Source organism: Numenius arquata, chromosome 19 (assembly GCF_964106895.1).
Source record: "Numenius arquata chromosome 19, bNumArq3.hap1.1, whole genome shotgun sequence".
Lineage (NCBI taxonomy): Eukaryota > Metazoa > Chordata > Aves > Charadriiformes > Scolopacidae > Numenius > Numenius arquata.
In genome coordinates, this window is record NC_133594.1 from 7,521,578 (window position 1) to 7,545,489 (window position 23,912).

Sequence of the window (23,912 nt, forward strand, 5' to 3'; positions counted from 1 at the left end):
ACTTTACATGCTCAGTAAAATTTATTATTTTTAACACATCAGTCAATTTACAAATAATGACTCTAGGCAGATGGTCAAAAATATCATACAGCGACATAAGTACAACCTCCATCTTATCCCTCAACTTATAAAAAGGTAGAAATTCTCCTTGGCACAATAAAAATATATATATGTATGTATATATATATACACTGTCCATTTTGTCTTTGTATTCCAAATATTAAAAACATTTTAAATGCATTGTTCTGGTTAGCATGAAATAACATTACATTTTAGGAACAGTAATGGACAAAAATCCCTCTTTTCTGGAAGTGCTGATAAAAGTACGAGTCTACATCAAAAATAAAAATCGGTTGCTTTTAAGAAGAAGGTATCTGTTAAAAATACAGAACTCAACATTGTGCTGTTTCCATCAACACAGATGTCTTCGTATTTGTTTATTATAGGTATTTAAAAGTAAATTGAAAGCTGTCCTTGTTTGAGCCTTTTCCCAACTCCATGAATTTATTTTTTAAAATGGTTTCAGAGTCATTGAAGTTCTAAAAACCAAGTCCATGGACAGCAGGTAAACTGCAGCTTCCAACTCAGTACAAAAAAAGGCAGTGGAAGAAATACTATTTTTGAGATATTCAGAAAGCAACCTGGATGCTTAAAAAAGACTTCCAAAACCAAAGGTAATAGAAGGTGGCACGAGAACTGTATTTACCTCAGTCTTCAACATGAAACACGAAAATCAGGCATGCATATCTTTAATTTTTCCATTATTAGATAACCTGTGGACCTGTTGATCTGCGCCCACTTTCAACCAGATCCCTTTTGTCATTAAATATGCAGACGTGGAATTGTTTTTAAGGCAGCCAATTAATCACTGTCTTCACTGGAGTCAAAAATGTCACCGAGTCGGAAAGCCTTTTGCTGTTGACTGGCTGTTGAATTGTCAGAACTAAGGCGCTTCCCCTTCCTTTTTTCTAACTGTTCTTCAAGTTCTGGAAGTTTCTCTTCAAAAAGATAATCAATAATTTCTTTGGGAAAAGAAAAAGGAAAAACAAAAAAAAAAAAAAGTAGTCTTAATTAGATCTGTAGGGGAACTGGATGCCCAGAGGGAAACAGGATCTCACAGACAGCAATTATTTTGTCAGTGCCAAATGCAAAAAAAAAAAAAATCTCGCTATCCCATAGTAATCAGAGTGGCTGCAGGGTAGATCAGACACGTACATGCAAAGGTACACTAAAAAAAGCACAGTCATAAAAATTTTAAAGCCAAGGTATTAAAGGGGTTCATAAACACTGCATGAAGATGCCATTGAAAGTAAACTGTTACTTTAAAAAAATAAATCGTTTAGTAAAATAAGTGTAAAGCCTGAGAGTTTAGCCCCAATTTACTTAGGGGAAAGCTAACTAAGAAAGCATTAAACTAGAATACGTATCCTCTTAGATTCAAGCAAAAACCTTAAGGAGTATATACAAACAGCTGGGATACTGACCAGAAAAAGTCTTTTTTTGCCACAAAGGAACACAGGAGACTTTTAGCTTATAAAATTTTGCTTGAACATAGGCTTTAGGGACATCTCTGAAAAGGGAAGAATTCAAAGAATTAGTGGTGCAAAGAACTATTAAAAAGTGTACTTGTTATTATGTTATCCATTCATGAGAGTGATGGTAGTGCTGATTAACACCTGGAAAAGTCTTTTATCAAAGACTTTAGCACAGAGTAAATAAATAACACAGTTCTAGTACATAGAACGTGCTGGGAGCACAAGGGTTGCCCGAAGCAGTTAGAAGTGAGTTTGTTGCTGAGTACTATGCAAGGATATACAACCATACATTACCAAACTAAATGTCTTTTTCTATAGTTGCAGAGGTCTAAGAATTTTGATTCTTTTGTGGAATTTGTAAGACTATCTGCTTTAACTATCCTTTGTATCCATAAAAAGAGGGGAAAAAGATTACCCAATAGTATTACTGAGTTCTTCCCAGTTTACTTCATTAGCATCCTCCACTTTCATTTCATACAACCTGTGAATATAATACAGAAGCAGTTTGTAGGCAGAATTCAAGAAATGAATTCAATAATTACTCACAGCTCCCCCAGTCAGAAGTCACGGGACATTTTGTCCAAAGAAAAGTGATTATGAAACCTGTATGAAACTGCAGGCATGCCGTTCTCACCCAGCAGGTTTTTATAAATACAACTCAGAACAGTAAGAGATACAAAAACATTCCAGTAACTCTGAATTATACCTTTTAATAAGATTGATCTTGGCCTGTAATGCTTTGGTCCCCCTATACAGCTGCTGCCCTTTGGTCATCTTGTTTGTCAAAATTGCAGTCCTTTGAAAACACACAAGAAAAGGTTTATATCATTTCAAGAAATCCCAAGCATCAAAAGCAAGCGTCTTCAAGATGTTACTGCCACAGAGAGGCCGAAATCAGGCTTCAATATCACAGCAAGAAGAAAACTTACCACATCTAGCAAAGAATTATTTATTTGTCTCAAACAAATCTGCAACATATCTTCTGGAGTCTACAACTTACTACCTGTCTTACCAAACAATCATCATGGTAAAAAACTTTTGTGGAATGGAGTTAAATACTCCCCAGAACCCATTTCACTATCTCAATTTAGTATCTCTCAATACAGTAAAGGTAGAACCTTACCATTTCTGTTTGCATTGTCTCCAATATCGAGTTCCCACTTTAGCTTCAATCTCAGTCCATGGTAATTTCTGGTACAGCGTCTCACGGTCAATCGAGATCTCTCTATGTGACTTTTCTGATGATGAAAGAGAATTTGCATCTTCCTTTTCCATTCTTTTCCTAATCACCTCCTCCACTGCATGCATTAACTTCTGGGTCTCTTCTTTTGACCAAGGACCATAATTAGCAGCTAAAGTTGAAAAATAAGGTTAAGGTATGATATATCATAAATGATTAGGAAAAACAGCAAAAGAGCAAATGCTTCACTTTGCATTACTCTTACTTACAGGACCAGCTTCTTAACACGCTTCCCTGAAAGTCTTCTGCGTACCAGATTTGAGAGAGGAGTTCAGTCTAATCACTGGAGAACAGCACTGAGCCCTAGTTTCTATCTTTCAAAGCCTCGCCACCAAATTCCTCCTACCCTTCCCTTGAAAGCATCTATTTAGAAGCCAGTTCCATTTAATAAAGAGTTGCATTTGTTCCACTTCTTTTCCCTTTTCTATCAGAGACTGTTCTTATCCCTTCCGTATGAAAACGCAATCAGCGGTTTGCAAAAAAAGAACCACCACCACAAATTAATAAAAAGAAAAAATCCACTCTAGGGCTTTTTTCCTAAGGTTTAGGGCACATACAACATAGAGTTAAAATAACTTTTTAAATTGCAACACACGGAATAATTTTTTTTCCTTAAAATTACATACCCGACTTGATTTCAGAGTATTTCATAGCAACTGAGAGGTTAGAACGGGACATCAACTCAGAGATCTTCTTCCAATCATTCCCATGCAGAGCCTGATACTTCTTTAATTTTTCTTTTTCTTCCTTACTATACCTGGTTGAGGAAATGGGCACAGCTTCAGCTGTAAATTCAAACCATGCCAATGTCTTAAAAGAGCTGTAATCCTTCCAGGTGTTTCAATGTTACTCATCACTGCCATTTCAACTCACATTTTAGAACAGAATTAAGGACCAGTCAGAAAAAAGAATTGCCGATTAAGTCACAGTAACTGGCACAAATAGGGGAGGTTATCTTCGTTTCTATCCATTTTTAATGTACAAATAAATATCAGAGACTGATATTAGCATTCAGAAACTCTGTCAAATTACTCACCTCCCTTTATAATTATTTGGGTCAAACATCTTTCTTGCTCGATAATATATCAGCCTCCAGGGTCGTGGTATGCCCTCAGCTAGAAGGTAAATGATTAATTTTTAAGAAACATTTCTCACACTGGTGAGGCTATTTCAAAAAAGCCAAAACAAAACCAAAACCGAACAACATACATTTTCATGACCATGCTGTCAGGGACAGATTCTCTCCATTCAAGAGAATTTACTCTACAACACTTTGGTAACTGCAGAGGAAATAATCTGAACAGAATCTCCTGAGAAGTTTCAAAGATATAATTGTTCTGACCACGATAGGATTGTGCATGGAACAGCTGGTAAATAATTGTGTGCCCCCAAGCGTACGTGTGGGCAAATATTGAAAAACTGAACTTTTGAACTCTCAAGCACGAACCTGTTACTCATCAGCTACAAATTGTATGACCTAGCTGTAAATTTTGATAACATCTGGATGAAATGTAAGTAACATACTGAATATGCCCATTAACAGAGAGACACGAGACAGCCACGAATCAGGAGGCTGCTGAGACATTGCATTTCTGCGTATAGACTAGTTCGATGGGGAAAAGCAGCACTGGGGATATCCAGCAAAAAACAAAGTGAAGATCTTGGCGGAAGGAAAGATCCTTGAAGTAGGGGAAGATCCACGAAGACCAGTTCCTAAGAACACATAACAGTCTTGGCCAGCAACGCCCAGGACAGGTGGCTCCAAAAACTCACATAACACTGACAGGACTTTCTGCTCAATTTTCCCAAACCAGGAACAATCTCCCAGATGGGAAGGGAAGTCAACACCAGGCAAATGTGACGATGCAGGGGGAACGATTGTGTGTGTCAAACAATCAAGGAGGAACCAATCTGTAGCCTCAGTCGTCCTTAAAATAAACGCTAATATCCAAATCCACTGCAGGTTGTTGTTTACTCTGCCTTGCCTACGCTAATGACACAGAACACACACAGAATGGAAAGCCACTGAGAAAACCACCGAGTAGATTAATCAGAGATGTTACAAAATGAGCATGTTTGCCATACGAAGCGTGCGTGTTTTGTAGCCAAGAGAGGTCTAACAAAATGAGAAAAGAGGAAGAGAAGAGATGCTCCTCCTGAAAAGAGTCTTAGTCCGTTTGTCTAAAAGCCTACGAATTTTATTGGTTTTCCTCACATCTTGGAAAACTAACTACTTTGGCTAACGACCTAATTTCTTTCAGTTTCTGAGAAGCCATCACTCAGTTCTAAACCTGCCACATGGTTATGTGCTGTAAGAATGGTTGACGATTTCAGGCAGGATTTAATCACAGCTCCCGTTAACAGATCACTATGTTAATTAAAGTCTAGCAAATAATGCACCTTAAGCCATAAAGCCCAAATGCAAGTTTAAAAGCCTCTAAGTGCTGCTAATCATGACAATATTTTAACCTCTAACCTCTCCATAACCGAGAAAAGTTATTAAGAATAGTATAAGGTACAGATTATCAACTACATAATCTCAGCAGCATGCTCCTTTTTTACCGAATTTAGCAACGTTAGTACTTTTCAGTAAAAAAAAAAGTTAGAAAACATATACTGAAATCACCAGGTTATGGAATCTAACACCCAGCTATTTGAGAAGGAACTGAAATACTTACAAATTTTTTCACAAAAATGATGTTCTGCTTTTAGGCGTTTGATAGTTTCTTTATCTTCTGGATACCTTGAGGTAAACAGGAGTTTCTCAGCACTGTCTATTCCAGTAATCAATAAGAACTCTTCAATATTTTTCCGGATTTGATTATTTTCCTTCTGGGAAAATCTGCCAAACTTGACTGCAATACCTAAAATATACAGAAAGTTTTATTTAAAAAACAAAACAAAACAAACAAACACCAAAAAGAACAACAAACCTCAAGTACCATGTCTCATGCACTACATTTTAGGTTTTAGCAAACATAGTATCCTGGTTTGAGGTAAAGCAGAATGAATTTTCTTTTCAGTAATTTTACTTTTCAGCTAAGCCTCTTCTAACTAACTGAACTCTCTGAAATTAACGGCATGTTTTTCAGACAGCGCAGGCTTCTAGGAGTGAATATTTATAGCTAATGCCAAGGAACAGTATGCAGAGGCTCCTGCTTATACTTATTGCTGTAACAACCAAGGTCAGCTAACTTTGTTATATACCCCGTTGGAGGGTCAGAAGCGGAACAGCGTAGAGGGGTCACACCGGCAGGGAGGAGCAGACAAGACAGGGGACCCAAAAACCGACCGTTCCATCCCATCGGCATCATGCTCAGTATAAAGGCTGAGGGATCAAAGGGTCAGCTCTTTTTCTTCAATGGCTGACGTCCAAGGAGGATTCTGTCTGTTTGTCTGCCTTTGATCCCAATCTGTGTGTTTCTGAATCCAGTTCCTGAGTTCAGCTCCCGTCCGTCGCCGAGTCCAGTCTGGGACTCTCCCAGTGCCTGTCAATGTGATCATCACCCTGGGAGCTCTACAGGGCTTTGTATATATTTCATTATTTTCTTCTTATTATTATATTTTCTTTTTTATTATTTTATTATTAATATATCATTAAAGTAGCTTAGTTTCTTTTCAGCAGTAAGTTCTCTCCTCCTCTCATTCTTCTCTCACTTAGGAGAGAAGTTAAGAGAGCATCTGTTTGTTTTTGTGGCCAGCCCAGCCCAAACTATGACACATCTAATGAAAGATCAACAAATTCTAAAGGTGAAAAAAGAAAACTGAGAAGAGACAAAACAAGCGCTGGGAGCAGCTAATTTACACACGTGCTTTGGACTGCAATTCCACAATGAGGAAGTAGATGCTACAAAGCAGAGAAACAGAAAATGCGTCTATTGGAATGAACTGAACAAGATTCCAAGAATGTGACAGACGAGATACAAAACCAAACTACTTTTTCTCTGTCAAAATATTAGCTCAGCTGCACAGTCCGCCCTCACTGTAACAATATTTTGAGAGCTCACCTTGTTTTTTAAACTGTTTAAACCTCACTAGGTCTCTTCCTGCCATCTTCCTGATTGAACTGTCCGATATATTCCTCACATGAGGAACAAACTCTTCCAATTCTTGTTTTGCAACATCCAAATCCACAACTGAACACATGGTGGAGTTTATGAAATCTTCATCGTTCACGCTAAGCTCATCAGAAGCTGCCATTTCAGTATAGGAACTGTTCTGGTCCTTCTTTCTATTTGATCCCGAGGGTTCTGGTGTCCTGATATGGAAAAAAAAAAGAGAGAGTAAAATAAAATACACCACTAGAGCTGTGAAACAAAGATTTTGTTACTATCTCTACCATAAAAAAGAACAAACGTGTTCGTTAATTAAAGAATAAGGAATACTTCGCACATCTACCCCCTTGTATTTCCAACCTTTTAACGTAGACATAATTTATTATCAAATTTCTATATTTAAAACATTGAAAGAGCTTGCTGAAGTTTTGAAAATCCATACCTTTCCCACAAAACTCTCACACGTGGACATGCAGAAGAAATAGCATCTCTTGCTACCACTGGCAACACAGAACTCTTCCCTCTCTCTCTTACTAGTGCTCTTATTGTGGGTTCTAGACCCTGCAAAAGCACCAACAGCTACTTACATGAGCATTTGTGTGCACACAACACTAAATTCTTTAGTTGACCTAACTATTTGTTTGGCAAAAATGCCTATAGTCAATATAAACACCAAATTCAACAAATGGAATCCCTCTCCCCCCCCCCCCTTTTTTTTTTAACTAAATATTAATTACCTGCACATAAATTATGTCTATACCTACAGGTTTTAAATAGAAGAAGATATTCTACATTGAAGGCAATGGCACTGTATTATTTGCCATTGATAACTAAGCTCTACAGTAGGTCTCCATAACACCTCAACATACCATAAAGTTTTTTGAAGTTGTTTTTAAAAATACACACAGTGCAGACTGAAGAAAAATCTGCAACCCAAATAACGTGACAAAAATATATCTGAGAGGTGGGAAAAGAGAACAAACAAACAAAACCAAACCCTACACTTACATTACATCAGATTCTGAAGAGCTGTCTTCCATGACAAAGGCACTGCTTTTTATTGCCTTTCTAGCATGCACTGGAGTTTTTTGAGATTGGTCATCTGTTTTAGTCTGCTTTGAAAAATTAGCAGGTACATCCATAGAATCTTCGCTCATGACAGAAGAAGCATCGCAGTCACCATCTTCATGCCATGGCTGGGGCGTTGCCACACCACCCTCTTCTGTAGCCAAGACCGTGTCTTCCCCTTGCCTGTTTTGCTCTGCACTTGTCAACAGTGACTGGTCAACAGTTACATCTGTGTCGTCCTGTATATCTTGGGTACTGCTGCTTCTTTTCTTCTTCTTCTTCTTTTTTGATTTTTTATTGTCATTTTTATCACCTGTTTCTGAGGTGGGCAGCTCACATACCTCATCCCCTTCAGGCAATTTTTCTTTTCTTTCCTTCTTAGCAGGTTGTTTTAAATAAACGTAATCGGCATCAGTCTGCTGACAACTATCAGTGTTATGGTGATTTAATATCACACAAGTTACATCACTTTGATCGTCTGTACTATCATTATACTTCCGTTTCTTTTTTTTCTTTTTCTTTCGGGAAGCATCCACTCCAGTTTCATTACTGATTTCACGTTCCACTCCTACACAAGAATTATCCAATAAAGACTGCTGCATCTTCCCTTTGTGTTCTTTTTTCCTCTTCTTTTTACAACCTTCACCATTCTGTGCTGCTTGATCTTCAAACAGCAGTGAAGAAGCACAGCTAGGCTCTGCATTTTCTATACTTTCTCCTTCATCATTTTCATGTTTCTTATTGTATTCTTTGCGTTTTCTCTTTTTCTTCTTCTTGAGAAAATCCTGAACTTGAAAATCATCTGCACTTGCTTTTTCTGTCATGTTTTTTCTTACCTTAAATAAAAGAGATGAGTTTTACTCAAGTGCTATAATGTATGTACCATTATAGAGTAAAAAAACCAACCAAAAAAAAACCCCAAAACTAAACCAGCCCAAACCATTAAAATACTATGGAACTACTCAATATTATCTTAGAAACAGACAATAGACATACTTACTTTTCAATCCAGCTGATTTTGCAAAGTGACTATAAAAAAGCAACACCTTCTTCATCAAACAGATGTGCATCACAGCTGTATTGCCTTAAAATTGCCTTCCTATAACAACAAAGATACACTTTAATACCTGTTAGCTTTAAGCTGATTTTTAATAACTAAGCAACGACAGACTGCTGTATTCAACTCTGCTATCAGCACTGAAACAGCAACAAGCAAGAAGTAATAAAGAAATACTAAACCAATCAGCACTAAAACCCCGTTATCTAATTAGAAGCTTCCGACTGGCTTTGCCTGTGTTCAAAGAAGCCCAAGCTTAGCCGAGACCTGCCAGCTGCGACGGACTCTGTAACCAGAACAAATCCATTCCTGAAAGCCAGAGTTACACAGAGCAGGCAGGAAGCGTTTTTTAGCACATTTTCTACAGCCAACACATAAAAACCACTTAGAAACAACATCCTGTCATCTCTGAAACACAAGACCTTGAATTCCACATCCCCAAAACACTTTACAGTGCTGACCGGTACCAGATGTTACCTCCTCACCGCCGCTGGGAAATGGCTGCCCTGAAACCCCTGGAGAGAGACACCGGACCCCGCACCGCCGCACAGCTCTGGGGACGGGCACCGGACCCCTCACAGCTCGCCCCGGCACCGCGCTGAGAGCCAGGCCGCGGGCCACCAGCCGAGGCCGCGGGCAGGCCTCCCCTGCGCGGAGGCACGTCCCACCCCCGGGCCGGCCCGCCGTTACCCCCCGCCTCCCTCCGGGACTACCGAGGGCGACACGCAGAGCACCCACAGGCCTCTCGGTGGCACCCAGGCGGAAAAACCGCAAGCCCCTCAGGTACCCTGACACTCTCCCCACCGGCCTCTCCCCAGCCAGGCCACCACCGGCCCTAGGGGATAACGGTCCGGCCGGGGGATAACGGTCCGGCCCGGGGCCACCCGCCGCACCTCCGCGCCGCGCACGCTCCCACGACGTCCGACCGCAACACCGGCCCCCACCCACCACGCTGCTACCGGACCCTCCGTTCCGCCGTCCCGCCTCGCCCAGCGGAAGCGGTCCCGGCCGGACCCATCAAAGCGACGGACCAGCGGCGGCGGTTGCTAGGAGACGGGACACCGCCACACACACCCCCCCCCACGTCCCCACGCTCACGGGTGGGAGCTGCAGCTCCACGGCGAGACCTTCCTCCTCACCGGGCAGGTCAACGCCGCCCGCCTCGGCCCCGTCTCCCCCCGGGGGGGCCGACGACATGGCGGGAGGCTACATGGCGGCCCCGCGGCAGCCGCTGTCCCTGGACGAGGTGGAGCCGGGCAGCGAGAACGAGCGGCTGGGGGTGGGCCGGGACAGCATGCTGCGCAACCCGCTCATCCTCAAGGTGAGCTCCGGTCCCTCCCCGGTCACACGCCCCCATCCCAACGCCGGTAGCGTCCAACAGCGTCCCGGGGAGGCGCGGGTGGGGGGGGGGGGAGGTCACGATTCCCGCGGGCAGCCCCGGGCCACCGCAGCCGCACAGAGGAAAGCTTCCTTTTAAAGTACCTGGAGGGTGATAACAGTCGAAAAGAGGTTCCCCCCCCCTCCCATTAACTAGTACGGCAAGGAGGGAAAAAATGTGTTTTCTCGCTACTCCTTGGTGTTTTAGCACCGTTAAACAGCCGGCAGCCCCGGGATGGTGCCTGGCAGCAGCGCGGGATGGGTTCTCCTTCCAAGGCTCAGATGTTTTTTCAGGCAATGGCCCCACGATTTGAGGAGCACTTGGGGACAGGAACAGAGATGTCCCTAGGGCTGCTCTCTGCCACACTCGCAGCGGGGCAAGCCGGGGGGGGGGAACGACACATAACCACCTAAATTAGGATTTTTAGACCATCTGTGAAGGTTCCAGTCACTTCACAAACTCCTGACACTTCTTGTCTTAACCAGTTCGCTTGTACCCCCGTCCTGTGGATGGGCTGGGTGGGCTTTAGAAAGCTTCAGGCATCTCTCACTTGGGTTGTCTCCCCCCGATCAACACCCACAAGCACAAAAAAATCAGGGTTTAACCCCCCGCCTCCCTCGGAGTCCCTACCCGCCCCCCAAGCAGCAGCCGCGGTACATGCAGCTTTCCTCCCCTGGATGGCACTCGCAGAACAGCTTGACCATCTGCACTTTTCCTCTTCTCCTGGTGAGGGCAGCCAGTTCTGCTCAAAACCCTGGCTTTTCTGCCGCAGGCAGCGGTGACACTTAAACCGCGGCTGCTCAGCCTCCGCTGCGGTGGTTAAGGACTTGAGTTCCCCTGGTGATGGTACCCCGGCACCGGCAGGCTTGGAAATCGGCCATAAAATTGTGGAATTTGGAATATCACAGAAAATTTCAGTCTTGCAACACTGAACATTTTTTCTTTTTTTTTTTTTCTCATGAGGTTCATGGACTTCTAAAATTTGGAAGTTATATTAGGAAGGCAAAGAAAAAAAAATTTAGGTTCTGCATCATAACTCAAAAGCAGCTTCATTTTTTCAAATTCAAAACTACTTACTTTTTCTCTGGATTCTGGAACTTTGATAGGAAGCGGCAGGATCTTTGCTTAGAAGTGGAATTGGGGGGAGAGATTTCCTCACCTACCTGCCCCCCAGAAAGAGCTGGTGTGAACCTCCTCAGGATGAAGGCAGCTGCTGTGCTGGGAGGGAGAGGAGACATCCCTGCATCTTCCCCATCCCTCCTAAATGTTTCTGCCTTTTCTTAGTAAAATGTGCTAGTAAATACATTTTTAGGTGATGGATGAATATGAATCAGAAGATTATGTAATTATATGGCATTTAAGGTATGCTAGGGCGTAATTGCAGGGGCTGGGTTGATCCTACTTCTTTTCATGATGCATTTATGTTTCTTAAATTGAAATAGGTATAAAGCACTCGTCAGCGCCGTAAATCCCAGGTCTATGAATATAACACTGGGGTAATCCTACGAATGGCAGCTCCTCTCCTGTAGTGTATAAATTGCGAGTAGATTATATGGGGCCATTAAGATTATGTTGATTTATGTGGGAGTTTTGCCTGTCTGGACCAGAGCATTCGGCCGAGCACTGTCTGTCCCTAGAGCTCGGTTGATGTCTTCTCCCCTCGGGTCCAGCACTTTGTTCAGCTCCAGCTTTAGAGCTTGAGTTTTTTCTCAGCATAACTGTTGCAGAGCACCCTGGCAGTGGGATTTCCGAGCAGTTATAAACTGTGGGATGTTTTGATAAGACTCGACCTGGATTTCTGCTATCTGGCCAGGTGAAACTAAAATTTGAGCAAGTAGCTGCGCTATTAACAGGGATGCTTTTACTCTTGGAATCAGTGGTGATTACACTGCAGTAAACTACATTGTAAAGTCTGTGCAGCAAACTGCTGACCCCCTGCCAACTACCTTCCCACACTGCAGCGTGCCTCGCCAAATGCTGAATTTACCAGGGTGTCCTCCGCTGCTGGAAGGTGACAGTGATGGGATAGCAGTTTACTGGATAAGCGCTGGCACTTGGCCAGCCCCGCTTGCTGGTGCACACACCCGTAGTGGCATACTCACAGCGTCAGCCCTCTGCCATGTCTCCTCTTATGCTTCCGACTGCAACCTGGGATCTCTTCCCCCCTCCCAGAGAGCCGGGTACCAGGCATTTTGGAGAAAGCTGCCGAAGGGGTTGGCCAGCAGGTCCCAACCTCCGTGCTGTGCGGTGCCACCTGAAAACCAAGGACGCAAAGATGGTTTAGAAGAAGGGGACAAAAGGTTTTGAGACAGCTGCTGCTTGGACAAGTGCTTCTGGCAGCCGTGGGAGGGCACTGAGGAATGCACAGCTCCAACAGCTTTCATTGATGTTCACAGGACAGAAAATACACAAGAACCTGCAGCCCAGTTGTGATGGATGGGACACTTGCTGCCCAATCTTCCTCCAACTTGCACTCAGTCCCCAAAACCTGAGTGCAAGTGTGAGAGACCCACTTTGCAGCAGCTAACAACAGGATCCCCTACTTTCTTTCCCAGTTCTCTCACACATCTTCTAAATGAGGCATCACGTATCCAAACGGAGACCACTGCACAGCCGACTGCCTTGTTTCTGGCTGACCCTCCTGCCTCAGCTCTGCCCAGCACCATCCTCCCTCCAGGATGTGCCCACACATGCTGGCTATCGCAGATTAAAAACATCATCTTTCACATAAAGATTTCTAGGGATGAATGCTCTATTATTCTCTGGTAAAATGTATCGTGTGTTTTAATTAATCGAAGAATTAATTTAGTTTATCAATATATATTTGCTTGCAGCATAAAACTGAGGAAAGTATTTCATCTACTGATGCCAGTAAAAATCTGAGCAAAGCATTTTTGGTTTGTTTTTACCAGTAAAAGCCTTAGCCAAGCAATTTTCTCAGTACAAACTTACTGAAAACTACTGTGTTACAAAAATGAGCCAGCTCTGGGCAGGAAACAAGACTTCACCGCACTTAACCCCCAGCGTGCCTGACACACACTCCAGAAAAAGTGACCCACACCAGTTTGGTTACACTTATATTAGCATCTTTTGGATAATATGCAATAATTAAGCTGAAAATATCGCTGCCAAAGTCATTGTGTCACCATCCTGGCAGTGCACATATCCCTGGTGTGCAAAGGTAAATGGGAAATCACAGCTGCGAGAGCCACATGCCAAAGCATCCTCTTAGCATGTAAAAAATGAGGAACTGCTCTCCATGAAACGCCTTCAGAGCCGAGAGGCATCCAGCCAGCCTTCAGAGCCCCAGCCGCCGCTCTCAACAGTAAAAAGTTGTTTCAGAATCAGCGGTTTGGAGGAGGAAGGGGATGGTGCTGTGGAGGCTGGGAAAGGCTGGTGCTAAATCCCAATCCCAGGTATCCGGGCTGCTGGAGAACCAGATATAGCTAACAGAAGTTTTCAGCACTGCTGGAATGCACAATATTTGTTTTAAAAGCTTGTTCTTTACATGACAACTGATGCCAGGCTCTTTTTAGTGGCCAGGCCATTTAGGGTTTGTTTTCCTAAGCTTTTCTCTCCAGCCCTGAGGGGTGGAATTTTTTCTTTTTTCCAAATAAGATCGAACAAAAGCTACAGCACTCAGGAAATAAAATTTCACCAGCTACAATCTCCAGAGGAGGAATATATGATCAAAAAACCCACAAAACCACAGGAACTGGCACAGTGATAGCCTTGGTTTTGGCAATACCAGCAGGGGAAGGATTAAGTAGGCCGGAGAGGCTGAACTGCCCTTTTTAGTGGAGGAAGGGGACACACGGGAGAGCTGGCCCCACGTTCACCCGGAGCCTGCCCCATGCCCAGGGACAGGAGCTCGGTGTGGGTGATGGCAGGGCACCAGCCGGGCAGCCGTGGGACTCCACTCACTACGTGGATACCAAGCAAAGGCAGAAATCACTCACCACATTTTTCTTTTTCCTTTCATGCCTATTCAACCTTATCATGAAGTATTTCTGAGCCATCTGACTTGTCACAAAGCAAGGCGCTGCTGAGAGTAGTTGCAAACTCATTTTGGTTTCTGGAGCAATCCATAGAAAGGACAGCTAAGAAAAGGAACAACAGGCATTTTGTCAAAATAAAATTGTGTCACATCATGAAAAAAAATAAGCTATAATTATGCAAGAAGCAAACATGGACAAATGCATGTGTGAAAAAGGATATTACAACTTTGAATTGTAAACTGCATACATCACAAACATCTCCTGTAATAGCAGTTACTGAAAGGGCAGGTTTTCCATTGCTCTGGAGTTGAAGCTTTTATTAATAGACCTGCATTGTGGCTGTAACAGGGCTTTTACACCTGACTGTTGTGCTCAATCTTTGAGCCTTTAACCCTCACCTTCCTTTTTTTTAAGCCTTCTCTCCAAATCCACTCATCTTCTTTAGCTCTCCCTGCGCCGTTATAGCGAGGAGCCAAGGTGAACCTGGAACGATGCTCCCATCTCACCAAGCCCTTTCTCAGGGCAGAGCTGGGAGGCACCACTCACCTTTGTAATCCTCATCCATCTTTGTGCAAGGACTGCTAACCTGCGCAGGAGGGGAAGGTGATAACATAAAGGCTTCCTTAAAAATCTACCCATTGCTGAATGCTCAGGGAGCAGCCGTCAGAAACCGTGCAGGTGTAATGCCTGCGTGATGGCCAGGACTGACAGAGAGTGAAATCATTCCCTCTCCACAGAGAACATACACAGCGAGCGTGCAGAGACAGCACAGGTCCCCGGGGTGTCCACGGTGTGCCTATGCTCTCCCAAAATGATTTGGGGGTTCAGCCACAACCTCACAGCTCCTTCTGTGTTGACCAAGAGCTCCAAGCTGATAGCATACCAGCCCTGTGACACAGCTTCCAGAGCATTTGGATAACTTCCTTCAGGTGTTAGCTTTGTTGATTTAAATAACTCCCTTCCCTCTCCTACTACCTGCTCTCAGCTGTTTGGAATCAATTCATCTACTGAATCCTTAGTTGGGGACCAGATTTTGGGTTGTCTGTCTTAGGTGAATAACCCCGGTAATACAGAGCACAGTAGTCACAAGTGCTGTGAGCAGTATTTGGAATAAGGTGGTCTTTTATTTGGTGTTAATTATACTATTTACCTCAAATCACTACATGTGCTGCATCCTGCCTTCTGTGCTTGCTGCTTGGGGACGCTGAGGATTAATTAGTGTTTATGCAGCATTTTGTGTGCTTATTACTATTATTATTATATCACTACTTCTATTATATTTTTGCAATCTAAGGCCAGTGTTGTGCTTTTAGAAATGTATTCTGAAATGTCTACCCAGTAAAGCTCAATAATTCATTAGAGAAATAAACTAATGAGGGGCTGGTTAGTCAAATAATCATTAGGTTTGGTTCTGAGCTTTGTCTTTCCAATGCTCTGACTTCTAAGGGTTTTCTTCTCAGCATGAACTCATTTAAGATTTTAAATGAATTATTTGGTACACTAAAAATTAAACTCCTTATGAGCTTTAGTGCCCTCCCATATTTTGCACAGGCACCACTGAAATAAATAAGGCGTTTCCAAGAGGCAAGTAAACATTCTGCCTGAATGGAAGTAGTGGGTTTTTCTCCTGGTTATTTAAAGACAGGACTTAGGCTGCAAACTGCCAGCTGTGATTCAGCAATCAGAGGGACGGCACCAGCACCAGCAGCATGGGGCATTTGTAGCTGCTCACCCCCAAGATCGGCAGGCAGTATGTAAAAGCAAGCAAAAGGGCATTTTGATCCTTTATGTGAACAAAACAATGCAAATTGGTGAGACTAATAAGCCCAGAAACATTACAAGGTGAATGCCTTTTATGTTTGTGAAAATCTTCTATGTTTATTTGTCTAATACAATGGAAATAAAGCTTCAAAGGCCCTTTGATTTAAAAGTGCATTATTGAAGTCAGCACAATAATAACCATTAGACCGAACTGTTGCATTATGACCCTAATAGGAGCATTATCACAGCAGAGAACGTCTGTGTGGCATCTTCCCTGAGTTCTTGCAGATGCAAAAGCAGAAATTAAGCTGAAAGAATAGAGAATTTAGGCAGAATAGGAAAAAAAGTAAAATGAAAAAAGGTCACAAGTGTGTCCATGTACTCACAGTACATCCAGAGCTGCAGCAAGCTATAAATTTTTATGATGAACCTAAAACTCAGGCTTCATTGTCTGAAAGATTTCAGAAACTGTAGGGAAGAGCCAACGCCAGTTTACAGCGTTGGCCCCAAACCACGTTAAGCCAAGAGATTATTTTCAGACTAATTCAAATTGAAGACACCGTGCAGAAAGTCAGGGATATTCCAAATCCCAATAACGTGCCTCTTCTTCAGAGACACTGAACCTAGCAGGCTGAGAGCAGCACCAGAGTCCCAGCTAAAACTTGTTGGAGTACATGAACATCTCTGCCCTGTTTCCTCTCCTTCCTCGGCTTCCCACCCCAGCAACAATAAATATCCCTCCTTCTCTGGGAAAGGCACAAGAAAACATCCTGAGCACAGAGGAAAAGCTGGTGGAGGCTCAGTAAGGACTGTCGGGGACAGGAGGGCATTGGGCAGGCAACCAGCGGGCAACTGCCCAGAGAAAAGGCGAAAAGCTCTTCATTTGTAAACCTTTGCCACAAATATTTTCCCTCTTTTTGAGTGCTGCCCAGCAGAATATAGAACAAACAAAGCACATTCACAGGGATCACAGGGACCAACATTTTCAGTTCTGCATTTTTGCAAGTTTTTAGCCACACTTTCCCCAAGGGCAGATTGCTTTCCATGCAAATTCTTAGAGATGCTCTTATGCTTAATTATTGAATTCGAGAAGCCTTTGTCGTCTTGCAAGGAATGTTTTGTTCTTGCTTGGCTGCTCACATTGTACAGATTAGACAGAACCTGCATTTTGAGGATATTTTTTTTTTTAACCATTTGTACTTTATAAAATAAATTACACTGACTTTTCTACTCACATTTGTTTGAACTAGCATAGATAAATGAGAGTGAGACTCCATTACTAGTTTTCCAACAACAGCCTTTAAGAAAACTTCAGTATCAGGGGAATATCTCTAGTTAGAATTTTTTAATAAAAAAACCCAAACCAACATGCTTTTTTTTATTTTGAAAATCTTAGAAGTGAAACCTGATTAAAAATAAGAGTATAATTCCTAGGCTGGGGTGGGACTCAGAAAAGCAAACACAGTGAACCTTGTATTGGTTAGTGAAGAGCAAACTAGCCTGAAAAATAAAGATGGTTTTAATCACTGGCTTCGGGGCTGCTCACCCAGGTAGAAGAGCCCCTTTGTTTGCAGCACGTTTTTCAACTTCTCGACATCCCTTTACATTTGCTCTCTCCATCACCCTCCCGCTCGCTGCCCGGCCCCTTTGGTGGTTCCCAGGAGATACCAATCAGCTGGGCAGGAGGCGACTGTAACTACACTAATTACCATGTATTACAGTGTGTTAAAGCCCTAATACACGCCGAAACGCAAGTTTCCCCGCACCGGCGCGGCTGCATCCATCGCTGCGCTCTGCCCCTCTCCTCCCTCTCGGCGGTGCCACGACGAGGGGCTGCCGTGCTACCTCTGCCGCCATAATCAGGGAGCTAAAATTGTTATCAGATTAGCCCCAGCAATGAAAAGCACAGTCCCAGATCACACTCCCAGTTAGTTAGCATTTAGATAGGCTGGGACGGGGGTCTGTACAATAGGCATCAAAGCTGAACTCTTGGTGCAGCGAGAGGGATTAATTTCTTTAACCAACATGCCTGATCTGGCCTATCTCATTACCCTGCCTTGTCAGTGTCGATGTTAGATTTGATTGAAGATTATACCATTTAGGCTTTTCCCCTGTTTTCCACAGAAATCAGGCCTATTGAATTGCACATTCTTCCATGGGCCCCTGTCAATACTCAGTGGCCTGAGCCTCTAATTCTGCTTCATTTAAACTTCATCAACTTTTCCAATCAAGTGGAAGGATCTGAAATAGGCTCCGTAAGCAGAAAGGCCCTTTTTCCTTTTGTCAGATAATTTATTCTGTTTTCTCTTTCTCTCCCCCTCACTTCCCCACCTCTTTCTCTTTTTCTTCTTTTCGCTCCCTTTCCCTGATGCTGAAAATGAGATTACAGTATTTAAATGACTATGATAATCAATCGGGGGACCTTGAGCCGAGATTGAGGTTAATTTTTCTTAGCAGAACAAAGAAGCGTGATGCCATCGGGGATTTGAAGGTGCAATCTGTGTTTCATGCTTGTATTCCTCCCCCCCCCCAACCCGAAACTGCAGTTTTAGGAGCCTTTTCTTGTTACTAACTAGGCAGTTGTTGGGATTTTTAACAGAGGCAACCCCTAGGAGAAAAGAAATGTAATTTTGGGCTGATAAATAGCTAACAGCCTTCAATCAACAATTTTAATAGGAAAAAAAATTCACTTACATGGTGTGACTGCAGATCTAATGAAAATGCTATCATTACCTTATTTATTTTTAAATATACTTGGAATAATTTTCAGCAGTGCCATAAGTACTCCTTCCAGCCTGTACAGCAGAGTTAGGAACTTTTAACTGAATACCCCTTTCATCCAGCCACTCTTTCTACTTAGCAGCTTTCTTGGTTGCCTGGAAAAAGTCGAGACTTTTGTCACGATTTTGCTAATCAGAAATGGAATCACTTATGTTTGTCTTAAAACCCGCATTGAAATGGCTTGTTAAGTCTTTAGATGATGTATTTTTGGTTGTAACACGCCAGCATTTGCTCACCTGGATCTTTCCCCTACCCTTCTCAGGAAAAGAGAAAGAGAAAAATATGCATTTCTTTGCTTCCATCCTAGCTGTCTTGTCAGTGCTGTTTTACATGCTGCCACCCAATGTTATCTTTTATTTGTGTCAGGAGAGAGGATTTGACAAGTTCAGTATACAATGTTCATTTGGCAAGGCAAATTTTTCATACCAATTTTGAGTAGAAAATGAAACCATCTTTCAACACAACGAGCAGCATCATTTTTGGACAGACTTATTATGAGAAGAAGAATTGCAAAACTTTATTTCCCTGCAAGATCCAAAAAAAAACTGGAAATGAGACATTTAAACAAAAAAATAAATACATGTATGAATGTTTGAGGCCATCACTTTGTTTTAGAAATAAAAAATAACCACCGGCTGCTGTCAGGTAGCTGTGGCCTCCTTTTTGTTAATCAGATGCTGCTGAAATTGGTTGCATCATAATGTAGCTTTGTTTCAAATCTTTTAAGCTGTCAGAAGATTGGGAAAGGCAGACCGACTTCAGAAGTTTGTCAGCGTTCGCCAAGCAAAACACTCATTAGGCAACAGCGCGTAGGCTGAGACTTGCAAAGATGCCCAGGGCCTGAGTGAGGGAGGGACCGGGGGCATTTCTGGGTGATTCCCCTCCCTCCAGAATCCCAAATGTAACTTCTGGTGGTACTAAATACTCTGAACAATCCAATTAATGGAAAATCTCATTATAAATTCTGCTGTCCCATGTGTGTCATGAGTTATATGGGTACAGCATGTTCCTTGGGGACAAGACTTTTGGTTTTGACAGCCCTGCACCACAGTGGGTTTCTGGTCCATGACAAGGACTTACTGGTGCAACTGCATAGCAAAGATCCAGGACAGTTAAATATTTTCTAAGGAAGACCATGCTTTGAAAGAGGGCTGTCAAATCTTCACTGGGTGACAAGTTCATTTTAGCACCCAGGATCTCTGCAAGGTTGGAAGGTGCAGCCTGAGAGCCATGTTGGGCAGTATGTCCTGTGTGTTCTACAAGTCGATGGGAAACCTCCGCCTGTGGTAGGAATTGGGATGCTCTTTGATGCCCCAGCTCTGTGAATTTACCCCCAACAAAAGAAGCGGCAGCCGCAAGATGCCTGTTCAACCCCACGGACTTGGAAGCTGTGTGTCTCAGGCAGTGGTTTGCTCTAACAGTCTTCTCTCTTTAAGCAAATGTTGACTTACCATGGGGAAATTAAAACTCCATTAGACATTGCCACATTGTAGAGCAGACCCCATTACAGCGGTCGAGTTGCAATTAATTGGTTTCCTCAGATATTACTTAATTCTGGGAAGGCACAGATAGATGGGAAGGACAAGGCTGATCTAAACAATAATTTCCAAAAATAACAATCTAAATAAACTAATGAAGTGATTACATTGTTATTAATCTAAATATAAAGAAGAGTCAAAAGAAAACATTGACTATGTAACAATTTAAAAACAACAGTAGAGTTAATACCATTCTGGTTAGACTCATCATGAGGCAATCAGCATTTGTGCTTAGGGATGGATGCTGGTTTAGCAAATTAATTACATTTCATGCAAATGCCTGCCATTTCAAAGTGTCCCATCTTATGCTTTTGTTCGGTCTGTTGTCCATGCTACTGAACTTTTCAACACGTAGATGGAAGAGGCCACTACCTACTTGGCACTGCAGGTTTGGGGCTTGTTTTTTAACTAAGGTTGATGTTAGATTAGGAAATCTAGAGCAAAATAAGCATAAAAAAAGACTCCCTTGCATGCAGATGGAATAATTAGTAATTTGGAAATATTCTGGCACAGGGAGGGCCCTCCACAGGCAGTCCCTCTGCAGAGAGGCAGCAGGGAGCTGCATGTTTGGGGCACCCACTGCATCAGAGCCTTGGGTGCCTGGGGTCTCCTAAGCATTCCCCCAGCCTGCTGCCAGGGCAGGGAGCAGGTCCAGCCATCTCCCATGTAGCTCTTCTGCACAAAGCTCATTCACTTGCATTATCAGGGTGAGAAAGTATTTGGATTCAGGAGAATAGATAACTAGGCCTCCTTATAAGTCATTAAAAATGTATTACAAGAAAAATACAGTGCAGCTATAAATAGAAAACAAAGCAATTCCTGTATAAACTTTTACAATGACTGTTCCTCAGACTATTCATCACTGTCTGGTTTTAAGGGAGTTTAGCATCCGTGATCTCGGGAGGCTGCTGTCCCTTGAAGCTGCAGCTCTGCTCAGGCCCTGGCAACACGCTGCCCTCTCTAAGCCTCCCCCAGTTTCAATGGTGAGCATTTAGTGATTGTAGCTCAGGTCTGTGACCTGCTCAGTGTTTCTGAGCAGAGATGAGCGGAGATGGGAGCAGAGGGGCTGCTCAGTCCCAAACTGGAACTTAGGTGGTTTTCCCCTTCCCCTGCCCCCCCCTTTTTTTTAAAAAGTGGAAATATTTTACTTATTTCTAATTCACTTACATTTGCAACAGTCTGAGACGTAGCAATTACTTCCATAAAATATACCACCTCTCCCTGCAAACCTCCATACATACAGATCTTGACTTAATATAAGATGAACTCTACGCAGCAATACATTAATCATTCAGTGATACATCATTACTGTCTTCCTTTTTGTTATTACTTAAACAGTGGTTCATGTAGGTAAAGTCAAGTGTACCTAGTCATTTTTAAATCTTTCTTGAGAAGTATGTACATTTTTTGAAGAAGCTGATATTATCTCCACGTTCTGTTTAGTGCTCCAACTGAAATCAAGGTGAGCTGGCTTTCAGGGGGACACGAACTGCACTTTGTGTTTTCAGGCTTCAATGTTAAGAATTTGTCCCTTCTGGTCTGATTTTTTCTTTGTCATGTCAAGCAGTAAAGTGGAAGAATTAGGTGTCTAATATAACTTAATGCAACTTGGCATCCAGCAGCAAAGAAGATATCTCAAACTTCCAGCTATCTTCAGCTGTGTGATGTTATAACTTTGAAAAATCAAATCCTATCTGCGGTCCCAACACGAAAACTCAACGGTAGAGTACTCGCAGTGCTTAAACTCCTGCGTGTAGCTAATAGGTTGCTCCAAGGGAAAGACTGGGTTGCCTTGGCTGGACAGTGATGAACAATGAGAGATCGCAGCACCCAGGTGTACTGAAGAGTCCATAGTTACAGATTGAGGTCAGGGAAAGTAGGCCACAGATCTGAACCATGAATCCTAATAGTCTGAGTTGGGGTTTCTTGGTAAGAAGGACATTTTGTACAGCTTACGTCTTAAGAAATGTGATATTTTCATCACTATTCTGCTGGATGCTGCAGTATGGTCCAGAAAGAAAACGTTCTGTTCGTTTACAAGACTATGAAATAGCCAGGGGCTGGAGACAATGCTCAGATCTTCCCGAGTGTTGGAGTATTTCGGATCTGGGGTCATACTGTCCCGTTTCCATTAATGTGTCTCTAACTTAGGACCCTGCAAGAGGGTGAGAGATCTGGGTTTACATCTAATTCCTGATTGGAATGTAGTGACTCAAACTAGTTTCAAAATAAGCCTGTGTGCTGCAGTGGGGGTCATTCACACGTTGCGACAGTGTGAAGGAGAGCAAATTTGCTTTTCTGCATGGACATGCACTCTGGACTGCACTCCCAGGTATGGAAGCTGCTGGCTGGAAACATTGGCTGAGGGTTTCTTAAACAGAACAGACCCATTGGACTTATTTCTGCAAAAACATGAAATTCAGCAAGCAATGATTGGAAAAAGCAATTTTGTTTTCATGAAGTGTAGGTGCTTGCTTCATTTTCCTAAACTCACAGGAACTTCTTTCTAAAATGCTCCTCCAGCCTCCCCCGGTTGGGGTCTCATTGCTCACCTCCCTCCTGCAAGGCTGTTAGCGTGCAGCAGTCCCTTTAATTTGGGAATTTAACAAGTAATTCTAAATTGGGACGTTGGAAAACCTGTGATCCTATCTACCATGTCTATCCTATCAGATGTGGTTCTGTGCTCTCACTGCCTTGAAAACAAAGGGGAAGAAAGTTGAACACATGGTATCCTCAACTAGAAAGGGCTTTGCTGTAAGAGGATATTGAGTTGTTTTATAAAGCCCAATATTACGCTTGAATTATGTCTGAATAAGGAGAAAGGACATTGTTAAAGAGCCCTAAACATTGACCATAGTGGATCTGCTTTTTCCAAACCCTTCAGTGGTGTTGTTTTTGGCTGCTAATGATTTGGTATTGTATTTATAAGCCGGCAGGGTAATCCAGAGAGCAGCAGGAGGGGCAGTTGCCTTAAATAAAGCTTTACAATGCTGCTAATTAAAATGATCCTTCCTCTCCCTGTGATGACTAACGAGACAGAAAGAAGAACTGGGGAGGGTTAATGAAAATGTTGCCATGAGATTCCCTATTTTTAATTGGTCTTTTTAATGTTTTAATCTTCTTTACAGTGTGGTGGTGGAGATGGAGAAATTTTCTTTCAACCTTTCTCGTACCGAGCCCAATAGGTTGTAATGCATGGCATTTGAAACGTGCATTTCTAGCTATATATTAAGAGTCTGTAACCAAAAATCTGAGATGGAGTGTAGCCTTGAGATGGAAGAAGCGATTTTGGACTTAACTGAGAACAACAACAAGAAATGTGAAACCTGTTTTTAAGCTCAAGCTTCCAAAACTCCAAGGGAGCATTCGTACCCCGAGGACTGAGGCTAAGATCTATTGTGAAGAATTGGCACTGATGCTCAATAGTGTTTAGAGCTTTAGGTCATGATGCTCTGTTAAATGCAATATTTATCCCATGAGCATGTCACAGTTCACCTCAGA

General features: G+C 42.7%; 2 protein-coding genes across 2 annotated transcripts in view; one reads left to right on the plus strand and one right to left on the minus strand.

The window, feature by feature from the left end:
* Positions 1–9,887, minus strand: TTF1 (transcription termination factor 1). Its single transcript, XM_074161047.1, has 12 exons — positions 9,849–9,887; positions 8,899–8,997; positions 7,839–8,734; positions 6,783–7,033; positions 5,454–5,639; positions 3,812–3,890; positions 3,402–3,532; positions 2,659–2,887; positions 2,242–2,331; positions 1,951–2,016; positions 1,485–1,570; positions 1–1,022 (listed from the first exon to the last, which is right to left on the minus strand). The coding sequence occupies exons 3-12, from the start codon at positions 8,720–8,722 to the stop codon at positions 862–864; spliced, it is 2,163 nt and encodes a 720-aa protein (XP_074017148.1). The 5' UTR covers positions 8,723–8,734; positions 8,899–8,997; positions 9,849–9,887; the 3' UTR covers positions 1–861.
* Positions 9,888–10,150: 263 nt separating this feature from the next.
* The window catches only part of CFAP77 (cilia and flagella associated protein 77), a 60,799-nt gene continuing 47,037 nt past the window's right edge, over positions 10,151–23,912 (plus strand). The window contains exon 1 of the mRNA XM_074161048.1: positions 10,151–10,276. Within this exon, the coding sequence (XP_074017149.1) occupies positions 10,151–10,276 (126 nt within the window). The remainder of the gene's footprint in view (positions 10,277–23,912) is intronic.

Excerpts from the sequence above, each read along its gene's own strand:
- TTF1 (XM_074161047.1), bottom strand. The coding sequence starts at position 8,722 with ATGACAGAAAAAGCAAGTGCAGATGATTTTCAAGTTCAGGATTTTCTC. Across the intron at positions 2,332-2,658 it reads AGACAATGCAAACAGAAATG|GACTGCAATTTTGACAAACA; the intron begins GTAAGGTTCTAC and ends GTGTTTTCAAAG. Across the intron at positions 2,017-2,241 it reads AAGATCAATCTTATTAAAAG|GTTGTATGAAATGAAAGTGG; the intron begins GTATAATTCAGA and ends TTATATTCACAG.